The sequence below is a fragment of the Mastigoproctus giganteus genome, chromosome 1 (genome assembly GCF_048544385.1).
Source record: "Mastigoproctus giganteus isolate SK-2022 chromosome 1, ASM4854438v1, whole genome shotgun sequence".
In the NCBI taxonomy this organism is placed as follows: domain Eukaryota; kingdom Metazoa; phylum Arthropoda; class Arachnida; order Uropygi; family Thelyphonidae; genus Mastigoproctus; species Mastigoproctus giganteus.
The window spans coordinates 107,711,037-107,724,720 of record NC_143575.1 but is presented as its reverse complement, the minus strand read 5'-3'; the positions used below and the strand labels follow the sequence as shown (position 1 = coordinate 107,724,720).

The following is a 13,684-nucleotide window of genomic DNA, read 5'->3' as shown; positions in this document are numbered from 1 at the left end:
GAAGCAGTCTCTCATGTCAACAGACTAGGCTGAAAAAAATTCTACCCCTTGAGCCTTGCACAGTCTCTCCAGGGCTGAACTGATCATCAAGGCTCTCATCGCATACTCCCTCCTATCGTGTCTGGGTAAAATTGCGGACACTTTCACATTCAACTCTAACTCGCAACTTGTTTTCAACATTGACTATCAAGTGGTTCTTTTATCTGCAGATTTTGAATGCATGCATAATCACTGTGGATAATCAGATCAAGAGTATCACTCCGTCTTGTTGACTCTCGATCATGCTGCTGTAGAAAACAATCATCTAATAAATCCAATAAAATCTTGCTAGTGTACGAGTGAGCAATTCATAGGTTTCAGCCAATATCTAGAAAGTTAAAATTACCCATTATATAACATTTTGATTTACTGGCCTGCTTTATTTCTGTGCGCAGTTGTCGGTTTTACTCATCACAGTTATTATACCAATAACACCCTCCTACCCTTATTTTTGCTTTACCAGTGCTACCCTTATTTTATATCACACCAAACTCACTCAACATTGCACTGTCCATCTATGTTAACTGAATGTACTTCCTCAGATTTTATGTGTTTCTTAACTAACAGCATAACCCCTCCTCCCTTCCTGTCCTGTCTATCCTTTCTGCACATATTGTACTCCCCAAATTCCAATTCTGCATTCTGAATATCTGTGTGACACCACGTCTCTGATATCCCAACAATATCCACCTTTGATGTCTTGATCAGCACTTCAAATTCATCAAATTTATTTACTATACTCCTAGCATTCATGCACATGCAAGTATACATGCACCTACCCATTTTTACTCTTAGTTACGCTAACAGAGCCCATATTTACTTGTTCCATAATTACTCCCAGCAATCCTTGAAATCCCCAGCACCTTGCTTTCCAGGTCGCTAGTCATTCTAATAGAAGCAGTGCAACAGTCTCTTTCATCTCTGCCTGTGGCTACTGTTAATCTATTAGTCTGTAAATCTCCCCAAGCTAGCAGTTTTTCGACCCACCTAGCACTTCCTCGATGGCATCAGCAAATATTCTTGCACCCTTTCTATATCTTAACCCCAGGGCTAACATCTGGGCTTGGCAAACCCAGGGTTCTGAGCTGGATATAATTGTCCTTCTCTTTCTTGGTGATTCCCCTCTCTCTCTCTCTCTCTCTCTCTCTCAGGGTAACTTGGGAAATTTTTTTTGGCTGGTGCAGCATAAGCCTCAGGCTTCCTTGCATCATATGGCTAATAATAATAATAATAATATAATAATGTGTATCCCATCCCTATAGAAGCAGTCCCTCCTGTTACCCAATTAATAAACAATTAACCTATTAACAGACCACACTGAGAAAAATTCTACACCATGATGTAACAAAAACGATGCTATTTCACCTACTTTGGTGATTTACTATGAACTAAAATGATTCTTTATACTAACTTGTTTGTTAAATTTTCCATAGTAACAAAATGTAACAAAAATGATGCTATTTCACCTACTTTGGTGATTTACTATGAACTAAAATGATTCTTTATACTAACTTGTTTGTTAAATTTTCCATAGTAACAAAATGTAACAAAAATGATGCTATTTCACCTACTTTGGTGATTTACTATGAACTAAACTGATGCTTTATGCTAATTTGTTTGTTAAATTTTCCATAGTGTGAGGCTTTGAGCTCTAAACCCTTTTTTGTATTTTTTGTTTCATTAAAATTAATGAGTATTCCTAATGGCCAAAAAGCACAACATTGAAAAAAGTTGAATTATAATTAAAAAATAACAAATAATAAACTCAATAAGTATTGAAATCTAGTGATAAAAGGTCAAGCATTAGTGTAAGCACAATTCAAAATAGGAAATACTTTTCTCAAAACTTAAGATTAAAATTTGTACCCTCTCAGGCAACATCATACCACTTGTGTTATAGTGGCCTTCTGCTGCCAGTTTAAAATAATCTGTGTACTCTGTTGACATCACTTTGTGAAAGACCTCCGTCCAGCATGGAACTAAATAAAAGTTTGATTTTATAAAAAAAATACTATAACTTGTAGCTTATTATTGTAAAATTGCATTCCTGTGCAGCTAATGGTTCTCCTGTACACCTTTTTTTTTTTCATTGACTTTTGTAATAGCTCCTGTAAATCACAATAGCTGTCTTGCTAAATGTTTATCTACTTCCATCTATCCTTCATAAAAAAAGAATATAACTAAGGTGAAACTGAAAGTAAAAATTAACAAAAAGTATTAATCTTGGCAATTACAAATTATATAAAGAATGGTGAACATACCAATGCAGAAAGTTGTACCGACCATAATAGATGCAACCCAAGCAGTAGTACCCTTGCTCTCCTGGTAGTACTTTAGAAATTCCATGTAGAAGATACCAAATGTATAAGTAACTCCATCAGCAATGACGTGGATCATGAAAGATGAAAACACAACTATCCAACCCCATCCACCATCAGGTATCCATAATTCTTCCTCCCGAGTTTGGTCAGCTTTTGGCTTCTTTGAATTTCCCATTATTTGAGCTAAGAAATAGTTACAAAGTTTCTAATGATTGCAGAAACAATACAAAAAGTGAAACGTTATTGAGCATACACAAACATGCCCTAACACATACAGAAAAGAAGAACTTGAAGAAATGGAATCCGTCCAGATGACGGATCACAGAAGGTCCAATGAAATGTTTGTCCACGGATATAAATGTTGCCGATTCCTTTTACTGTATATGAAAAGAAAATGTGTATCTTGTTGCCCAGTATATGTTATTACGATCTTCAAACAGTTAATCATCCTAAAAAGGAAAAAATATATATAAAAATAAGTTCCCAATTTAAGATTTCAAATTATGCTATTTATAATAAAAAAGCTATGAACTTCATACTGATTTTTTTAGGTGAAACTTGATCCACTTTAGCATCGAGTCTGTTGGGTATTATTATTATTACAATAAAAAATCACTAGCCGGAAATGCATGAATAAAAGTCATTAAAATGATGCACACACGATGCCATTTTGTGTGTAAATCTACTTAATGCCTTTATGTATGTAAAGATGGGTACTAGATAATTGATGCAAAGTGAAACAGATGTTGTGAACATGTGGACATTTGGATGTTCACATGATTTGGAATACATCCAAATGTGCCCAGTGTGTGCTGGGGAAATTTTTGAATAAGAGAATGATGAGCAGTAAACATTTATTGCCATATAGCAGTGTATGTGGCAGATTGAGTGATGAAGGTGTTAACGTGCCACCATTATTCATCGTATACACACATGCATATGTACATACTTTGTGTGTGTGTGCGTGTGCGTGCGTGCGTGCACCTTTTTGTTTGTTAATTCTATTTTGTAATACTGGTGTCGTCAAATTCTCTAATGTGCTCAACGCGTAAGTTAGGAGATATCCCTTAAATATTACAATTATGATATGTTTGAATTATCAGCTAAATTCATAATTCAAACTTTGTGAAGCTAAATATATAAAATTTGTATATATTAATTATAATATAATACAAATTTTGTAATATAATAAGAAGAGGGGGACTGCTACATGATTATTACATATCATATGAGAAAGAATTATTAAACCAATATTAATATACCAAGTTATACATTAAGTTATTTTTATTGAAATTGTCAACATTAAATGGAAACACATCGATAAATACTTAAACAATTTGTTGATTTTTCAGGAATTACAGTTTCCCAATATCAGCCTACAGAGGGGTCAGAATAATAGCTCATGATACCAATTAATTGCACTAAATAACAGTAGCTAAAGTTTTTTTTTTTTTTTTTGATTTGGTAGTTATTGGCGCATCGGCTTCTGTGGCCATATTGCACCTTCCAAGGTTTTTGCAGTACTGTACTTTGATCCAAGCCCGAGGCGGGAATCGAACCCGCGACCTTTGGGTTGCCGGGCAGGTACTTTACCCACTCGGCTAGCCCGGTCGGCAGTAGCTAAAGTGCAATGAATAATATTAATAATAGGTACAGTTAGAGGTTAATTACAATGAATATCAGTTACGGGGATTATCTAATTTACAATGATATTATTGTATTAATTAATATTAATAACAGCAAATGATGCAAGGAAGCAAACTATATAACATTTTTATAATTTTAATATTTTTTTTCTGTCTAGTTCTTCCTTAAATTTATTCAACCTACCCACTTCCAAAACACTTGATGGAAGTTTGTTCCAACAAACAACTGCCTACTGGCTGAAAGCATATTTCTGTACATCTCTCTTGCAATCATCCTTAATTTAAATTTATTCCAACCTGTGTGTTGTCTGAGCAAGAAGAAGGATTTCATCAGCATTTAGCTTACTCAATCCATTCATAGCCTTAAACATCTCAATTAGATCTGCTTGCAAGTGCCTAGTTTCCAGACTTCAATATGCAGAATTGAAATCTTTCTTGGTAATATACCCTCTTGTTCCTCTCGTTAATCTCATTGCTCTTCCCTGCAATGAGAAGAACAATGGGAGTAGTGACATTCAGATCCACATCCTAACGTGAGACTTCCAGACCTGAATGCAATACTGAAATGTGGCCAAACAATGGGATAATCACCATCTTATCCCTGCAGGCAAAATTTCTTTATATCACTGACAAAACCCCATGAGCTGGCATTTCCTGCCTGTCTACACTGCTCAGAGAACTTCATATCTGACTGCACAATTACCCCCAGGTCTTTTTCATTCTCCACAAACCTAAGTGTGGTATCACACAGTTAGTATATTATTCTGGGATTACTGCTACCCATATAACTATGTTAGATAACATACAGAATTACTAAATGAAAATGGGCTTGTGGCACTGGATTCCATAACTTGACATAAAGAAAATACAGTTGAACCAGTGAATGTGAAGCTTTCGGAACAACATATTCCTCCATTCACTAAGTACACATACACACATGGAATTGCAAACATAACATAAAACATTAGGAATGGAATAAACTAAAATAAGCAGTGCATGTCCAGATGACTAAAAGAGCATGCACACACGTGAAAGTGAGAGTGTTCAATCACTTACTATGTCGAATCAGGTGATTGTTGTTGGTACCCAGTGCGTATATGGGCTAACTGCCAGCTTTTATCATGCTTTAACACTACAGAATCCAAAATTGGGTGTAGTCTTGTATCCCTGTTGCGATTTAAAATGTTGTGACAGTTAGATATATTTAGGGACTCTAACCACAGGTGGTGATAGTAGTGATGAGATTGGGCAATCATCTCACTATTGCGGCTGGGATTGAGGTCATGTTGGGTTGACCAGAAATGCTCTGCAATTGCAGAGTGCACAGAGTCCCCTAGGCAGATGGCTCTATTATATTCCATGAGATGGTCCTGGAGTTGTCTTGAGCATTTCACCACATAGCAGCTGCCACAATCGTGGCAAGTGATCTGGTATACAATACCGCTGCAAAAAAGAGAGGCAATACCCTCAAGATTACAGATCACAAACCTCTACCAGGAAGTTGCAAGCACTTTACGCGGTACTCACATAAGATCATAGAGATGTGGTCTGAGGTGCCTGAGTAATATGGAATATAAGCAGTAGATACTGTTCTGCTGTCATGAGAGGGCGAGGGCCTCAGGCGAGCTGTAAGTTCTTGCGCTTGTAGTGTGCACTTGTCCAAGACACGGGCAGGGTGGCCACAGTTGGTGAGGTCAGCTTTTACCTTAGAAACCTCGGTGCATCTGGCTTCCTCTGAGCTGGAATGACTCCAAGCTCGAGAGAGTAGTGCATGTGCAGTGCTGTTCAGGTGGCAAGGGGCATGCACTGACCTGTAACTCATGAATTGATGGCAGCACATGGGTATACTGAAGTTTCCAGACATGAGTCCACATGCCTCGCTAAGACATCCAGAAAAGAAGGGGGTCTTGCTTGATTCCAATTCTAAAATTGGGTTTAGTCTTGTAAACTGAATGAAGGGGTATAGGGAGTTGAGATATTGTAATAGCTGTGCATCCAAACCTCGGGGGGGGGGGGGATGATAGTGAAAATATCATCTACATACCTGCACCAGATGGTGATGGATACCAGCGAGTTCAGGAATATGTGCTCCTCTAACTCCTCCATTGCGATGTTGGCAATGACGGAGCTGACAGGGGCACCCATAGCCATTCCATGTATCTGTTTGTAGAGAGAGTTGCCAAATGTGGCAACACTGCCTGATAAGCACAGGTTCAGGGTAGCACAAATGTCTTCCGTAGATAGAGATGTTCTGTCTGGTAGGTTGGGGTCATTCTCTAAAAGCTGTCTAGCACATACGACAACCTGCTCGACTGGTGTGGAAGTTAATAGGGAGACAACATCAAAAGATGCCATGACCTTGTCTTCTGAGATTGTAAGGTGTTTGACGAGGCAAACCTTTGGAGACAGTGTGGATAGAGTCTGTGGTTAGAGTCCCTAAATATATCTAGCTGTCGCAACGTTAAATTTCAATAGAGGTACAACACTACATCCAATTTTGGAGTCTGTAGTGTTAAAGCACAACAAAAGCTGGCAGTCAGCCCATATACATGCCAGGTACTAACAACAATCACCTGATTTGATGTAGTAAGTGATTGAACACTCTCATGTTCACGTGCACTCTTTCAGTCATCTGGACATGCACTGCTTATTTTAGTTTAGTCCGTTCCTAACATTTTATGTTATGTTTGCATTTCCATGTGTGTATGTACTTAGCTGATGAAGAAATACGTTATTTAGAAAGCTCCTATCTACCCTATTAAAATTTAAGCTGCCGCATTCACTGGTTCAACTGTATTTTCTTTATGTCAAGATATAAAATTACTCTTCAATATCAATATCAGTTACTCAGATTATTCAGTTGGAAATGATATTATTGTTAATATGAATGTGCTAGAAGACATACAAAGTTACTCTTAGGGGGGGGGGGGGAGAGAGAGAGAGAGATTGGAGCTGGGGGTGAAACGAGGCTAGAAATAGTGACAGTCAAGAGAAATGGCAACAGGAACATTTTGGGAAGAAAATGCTGTTAAATAAGAAAAGGCTTACCTCCTGGATTGCATTTACCAGAAATACACAAACTGCAGAGTATGTGGGGATAGAGAGTTTATAATGTCTAGGGCAGAGGAATGAATTACAGGAATCAATAAAGGGGAATGAATTCCTTCCACTGGCTCCCACAGATCTACCCTAAAGTCAAGGGCAGATCTGTGGGAGCCAGTGGGAAGGAATTTAGTTCCTACCAATGGGAATGAATTTTTCCACTGTATCCAACATATCTGCCCTAGACTTTATAAGCACCTCAATTTGCATGCCATTCCTGTTTTGTTATTTTAAACTAAACTTTTGCTTTTTTAACCTTTTCTTGTGCCCCCCCCCCCTCTCTCTCTCTCTCTCTCTCTCTCTCTCTCTCTCTCTCTCTCTCTCTCTCTCTCTCTCTCTCTCTCTCTCTGACATAGTATATTAACGATAAATGAAAAAGAATTAAAAGGAGCTGGAGATAATAGTACAGGCGGATATGACATTCTCTGAACAGCGTAGTGGAATGCCAGGAATCCCATGAGTGATTTAGAGGAATTTTGCCAGTATGGGTAAGAAGAGGTGATTATCCTGTTGTATAAGGCAATTGTTAGGCCATATCTTGAGTACTGCATATAGATGAAGCCTCATTTGCAGAAGAATGTGGATCTGTTGGAGCACATAGGGAAAAGAGGAACAAGGTTAGTAAGAGGAACAAAAGAGTGCTCTTACATAGGCTTCAGTCCTTCAAATTTCAGCATAAACTAGACCTGTACAATAAGATCTGATTGAGGTATTTAAGGCTCTGAATGGATTGAGTAAGCTTGATGGCGATGGAATCTTTTGTCTTGCTCAGACTGTGCACACGAGGGGTCAGAAATTCATATTGAGGATGGATGGTTGCAGGATAGATGTGCAGAAATTTGTCTTTACTTTGAGGAGAAAACAATTTCTTAGCTTTTGTCATCACAATCAACAAATCTCAGGGTCAGACTTTCAACAAAGTTGGTTTTTTTGCTCATGGACAACCTTATGTAGCAGTTTCCAAGTCCAGATAACTTTTGTGCAATAATTGTAATTTGTTAAAGGATGATATAGTCCTTGAATATGCCCTTTTCATTGACTTTGAGGGGGGGGCTTTGACAATGTTTGGTGCGAAAGTGCCTTGGAATGCCTTCGAGCAGCTTAATATCCACGTAACCTCTACTGGCTCTTCAGGAGTTATTTTTCTGAATCCTCTGTACTAGTAAAATCAAAGCACCTCCAAGTCCAAAGACCAAGCCACAGGGGTTGCTGCCATGGCTTGGTTTTAGGACCCCTGGTTTGGAATATGGTATTACAAAGCTGGCTTAACAACATCTTTGAAAAAACCAAAATGATCTTATTATTGTCATTGCTGGACACTCCAGAGCAGCACTTAAATCAACAGCACAACGGGTCCTCAATAACCTCACCTCCTGGACAGTGCTTAACAAACTTCAGATAAATCCTATCAAATCCAAAATGATGGTTTTTAAAACCAGGCTTGATCTGTGAAGGCGCCCTCAGGTCAAAATCAGCAGAATCCAAATACCTTGTGTTGACCAAACACAAAGGTATTTGTGTTTGGTCAACACAAGGTATTGACCGAACCTTGTGTTCGGTCAATACCTTGGAGTGGTAATTGTCCTTGGAGTGGTAATCGACCACCAGCTATCATTCCTCCCACATCTCCAGCATTTCAGTACAAAGACCAAGAAGTCCACAGCCTCCATTGTAAGAATATCCAGGAGAGAGTGGGGACTATTGAAGCATACCCTGCTGCTCTACTACAAGGCCTTTTTTCTCCCAATTGTCTCTCCCTCGCAGCCAGGCTTGGTTTCATTGGGTTCCTGTCATCAAAATGAGAGAGAAACTCAATTCTATTCAGAGAGGAATGCTTTTGGCAATCCATCGGGTCCTCCATACAGTCTCCACAGCTGCAATCCAAGTAATAGCAGGCACCTTTCCATTAGACTTATACATAATCTATAGAGGTCTTTGCTACCAACTCGGGAAAGTTTTATCCTTGACATAGAACTCTCCTTAAATGCAGATGTTAAAAGAGAGAAAGCTCGATGCTTAAATGAGCTTATTAATGTGTGGCAGACCAGATGGGACACCTCAGCTGTAGGGGTGGTGACCAGAAGCTTTCTCCCAAATGTGACCTTTGTGATGCCCAAAATGAATAGGGTCTGGTTTTCTCTCAGTCTTGAATCCTCATTCTTTATAACTGGGCATGGATCAATTAATGAAAAACTTCATCAATTTCAGCTTATAAATACTAACTTATGCTTCTGTGGACAGAGCAAAAATTGACACCACTTAATATTTGAATGTGTCCAGTATCAAGAATACAGAGACCACCTCAAGAGCAAGATCCATGATTTCTCCCCAGACCAGGTCCATCAACTTATCAGCACTTCAACTAACCTCGCTGCCTTCCAAACCTTCGCCACAGACGTCTTTGCCCGGCAGAAGTCACTGATTGCAAACCATCAACAAACTAACTCCAACTAAACCTCTCTTTCTTTGTTTCTTTCTTTTTATATATATATAAATGCACCACGAGAAGATTTTTCCCTCTTCTTCCCTTTTTTATTTATTTATTATTATGATTATTTTTTCTTTCCCTTTTTGTTCCTTTTCATCTTTTTCCCCCCACTTTTTTTTTTTTTTTAAATTTATTTTCTCCTCTGTAGTGGACCCCCCCCCCGAAGGAATCTGGCCCAACTTTTGGAAACATCAGGTGGGTCAGAGTCTCGAATTGAGACACTACAAGCACAATTGGGACTGGCCCAACTTCCTGTGGTGTGTACGAGTAACCAGAATCATCTGGCCAGATGACTGATGCTTCTGGGTAGCCAAGTGGTTAAACAGACACAACATGACAACACACACACACACACATAACTGGCCCATTTGTAGTGGTACTGAGTCCATTCACAGAGATATGAGGCAGAGTTGAACTGACATTCTAGGAGCCACCTTTTACAAAAACACGTCCATATCCACTTTATATAAAATGATACATATAAAAAATAATCAAATTGCATTTTTACCCAAATCCATCCAATGATACCTTAGCTAACAGTGAAGGGAGCTGAGGGAAACGTTTTTTTGTAATTACTTCAATATTAACTCTTACTTCTCTGAAACAGTTTTGGTGAAATATTTGCCATGAGTATAATATAAAATAGTAAAATATAATGTGTATAATATTACGGCCAACATTGTTGTTCTGGATATTAGTACTTTGATCAGAGGAGAAATTAAAGCTAAAATTATCACCCATTACTTTTAAACATATTCTAAATTATATATCCTTTGGCTTTTTCTCCAAAATTAATTTAATTTTTAATATATTCATACTTTTAATTTATGGAGTAACCTTTGCTATTTTAAGTTTGAAATGTCATATTTATTCTCACTAGAGGTGTTGTCTTTAATATATTTATTCTGTTCACACATTTCTCATGGCATCAAGTGCTTCACTGGTCAGGACTTTGCCTGCTTATCAGTTGCTTATCTTGGGGCTACAGCTGCTGAATTTAGCCTCTTTTGGGTTGAGAAGTTATCAAACCACTATGTTCATCTTTGCCTGCTGGATTGACTTGTAGCTTCCCCTTGAAAAGATGAAGCATTGGTGGTCAGATTCCTCTTCTATTCTTGTTCAGGTATTTACATTTTATTCATTTTCTCTCTATATATTTAATTTCGATTTGTGACAACTTTTGTCATTCAAAGAGACATGCCGTCTCATTAGCTTTCCAGAATTTTCACTTCTGAAAAATTTTCTTCTGTTCACTCTAATTTTTCATTTCTGAAACACTAAACCTGCAAAGAAACATACTCTTTCACTGGTGTTTGTGGTTCCTTCTTTTCCTATACAGGCAGACTTTATTTTACCATTTCAAAATTTTTCAGCTGCATTTCCTGCCTATTCGATGAAAAAACAAGAATAATTATTACAGAAATTATAAGTAAGGCAGATTGCAAGGTACGTTCTCAGCAAACACGATGAAATTTTTGGAGGAAGTTCACATCAACTGTCATCAACTCTACAAAAATAAAATTTATAAGAAAACTATACTACATAAGGTGAGTCAGAGGTTACCTTTTCTTATACTTTGTGTAGGATAGTGTACAGTAAAAAAAATCTCGTTTTGATACTGTTCTGTTATTGTGCACTTTTTCTAGCACAGCACAGCACAGCACAATCTTAGTACAATACAGTACGGTCTTAGTACAGCACAATCTTAGTACAATCTGAAGTATTGTAATTTTCATTCAGTAGTTTATGCAATTGCCTTTTGATCTTTTTAATCTAGAGGTTATCCAAAAAGGATATCAGAGAATTTCCAAAAAATGGATATGGAGTGCAACCATAACTGTTCAACATAAGAATATTCTGTGTACTTTATTTAATTTCATCACCTGAAATACTTTTGGCTTTGTCAGGCACCTTATGTTTACACTGCCTGGCTACTTAATTACGACCATAAATGTTTGGGCTATATGCAGCAATCTATGCAAAAATATGTAAATTGAAGAGATAACATGTTGATGTGTACAGGAAAGCACTATAATAAAGCTGTGTGACCAAATTAGCTCACCAGCAGTGGAGAACAGCAGGATCTCATGAACTTCCAAAGAGTTCATGGATCCTGCTGTCCAAAGGGTTCGATTGTTGGTGTATTTAACTGTTGCTATAGCTGAGAGAATGGCTGCACTTTTTAAGTATTCAAAGAGTAGTCATTCCAGTCTGTAAAAAATGGAAAAACACCCAGAAAACATCAGTGAACAGAGGCAACAGCAGCTGAAAATGTAAGGCAAGGTGCTGAACATGTGCAGTGGATTATCAAGTATAATCGTTGCTGAATGACAGGCCAATTAACCTCTGTGTTTAATATAGAAATATCTCAAGCCATTAATACCTACATTGGAAGAATCCTACAAAAAATGTACCCTACAATGAGATTAGGAGAGCTTCATGAAAGAACTAATTTACAAGGAAACATAAAATTGCAGCTGCACTGGTATCAGGTATGCCAAGCAAAAGATGGATGTGAGAGCACTGGAAGCATTAGCATTAGTAGAGGCATATGATGCAAGAAAGCAAGCTTATGCAGCATCAGCCAGGAAAAAAAAAAAAAAAAAAAAAAACTTCCACTTCACCCCTCCGTTTGTTCAAAATACCTGTCCAGCTGAGCCTTAAATTTATTTAGGCTATCAACTTCCACAACAAGGGATGGAAGTCTGTTCCACCAACCAACTACCCCCTGGCTAAAGGCAAATTTCCCCCACATCTATCCTACATCTGTCTTTCCTCAATTTGAATTTATGCCCTCTCAGGTGATTATTCTGAGCAAGAGGCAGAATCCCATCAGCATTGAGCATGCTCAAACCATTCAAGGCTTTATACACCTCTATCAGATCACCTCGCCGGTGCCTAGTCTCCAGTCACTGTCATTTGCAAAACTTAAGCCTTTCTTCATAAGAGCAACCCTTTATTCCATTCACTAACCTTGTTGCCCTTCTCTGTACTCGTTCCAGCAGCTCTACATCCTTCTTGAAATGAGGCCTCTAGACCTGTATACAGTACTCTAAGTGTGGCCTGACCATTGCCTTATACAAGGGAATAATCACCTCCTTATCCCTGATAGAAAAATTCCTGTATATCATCGACAATACACCATGAGCTACTCTTGCAGCCCGTCTGCACTGCTCAGAGAACTTCATATCTGCCTGCATAATTACCCCCAGGTCCTTTTCATTCTCTACCACTGTCAGTGTAGTACCACAGAGTTGATACATTGCTCTGGGGTTGCTGTTTCCCATATGTAGTACTTTACATTTGTCAATGTTAAACTTCATTTGCCATTTCTCAGCCCATCTGTTCAACCTTTCCAGATCCTGTTGCAGCAGCATAGTATCAGTAGTGTCCTTAACAACCCTACCAACTTTTGTATCATCTGCAAACTTGGACATTAAGCTTGATATACCATCATCAATATTATTTATAAATACAGAAAACAATAATGGACCCAACACTGAACCCTGAGGGACTCCACTGATAACATTAGTCCACGATGAGCAGTGTCCATTTATTACCACTCTCTGTCTTCTCCCCCATCAACCACCCCTTTATCCATAGTAGCAATTTGCCTCCAATGACACACTGCTCCAATTTGTGCAGCAGTGTTCCATGTGCAACAGTATCAAAAGCCTTTCTAAGATCCAAGTATATATTATCAAAGTTATTCCCTGCATCCAGTTCTTTTGTGACTGCATCATAGTATACAATCAATTTGGTCAGGCAAGACTTCCCCTTAACAAAACCATGCTGTGTCCGAACTATAACTGAAGTCTTGTCTAGATGATCCTGCAGTGCTTCTTTAACCAGTGCCTCCATTAATTTTCCTGGAACAGAAGTTAAACTCACAGGTCTATAATTAGTTGTGTCAGCCTTTGATCCTCCTTTGTGAATTGGGGTCACATTTGCACATCTTCAGTCAGTACCTCCCCTGAGTCCAAGGAAGCTCTCATAATTATGGCTAAGGGTTTGCTTACTTCCTTTGCTGCCTCCTTTAATATAATTGGATAGATCCCATCCACCCCAGGTGCCTTTCTTGTGTTTAT

General features: G+C 38.3%; 1 protein-coding gene across 5 annotated transcripts in view; it reads right to left on the bottom strand.

Annotated features, from left to right (window-relative positions):
* LOC150091085 (monocarboxylate transporter 12-like) overlaps positions 1–13,684 on the bottom strand; it is a 183,417-nt gene that overhangs the window by 105,836 nt on the left and 63,897 nt on the right. For 2 of the 5 annotated variants that reach the window (XM_090374129.1, XM_090374138.1), the window contains exon 2: positions 2,301–2,809. In XM_090374129.1, coding sequence (XP_090230255.1) covers positions 2,301–2,535 — 235 coding nt within the window. In that variant the 5' untranslated portion in view covers positions 2,536–2,809. The remainder of the gene's footprint in view (positions 1–2,300; positions 2,810–13,684) is intronic. The other 3 variants (XM_090374165.1, XM_090374156.1, XM_090374147.1) reach the window with 2 other exon arrangements.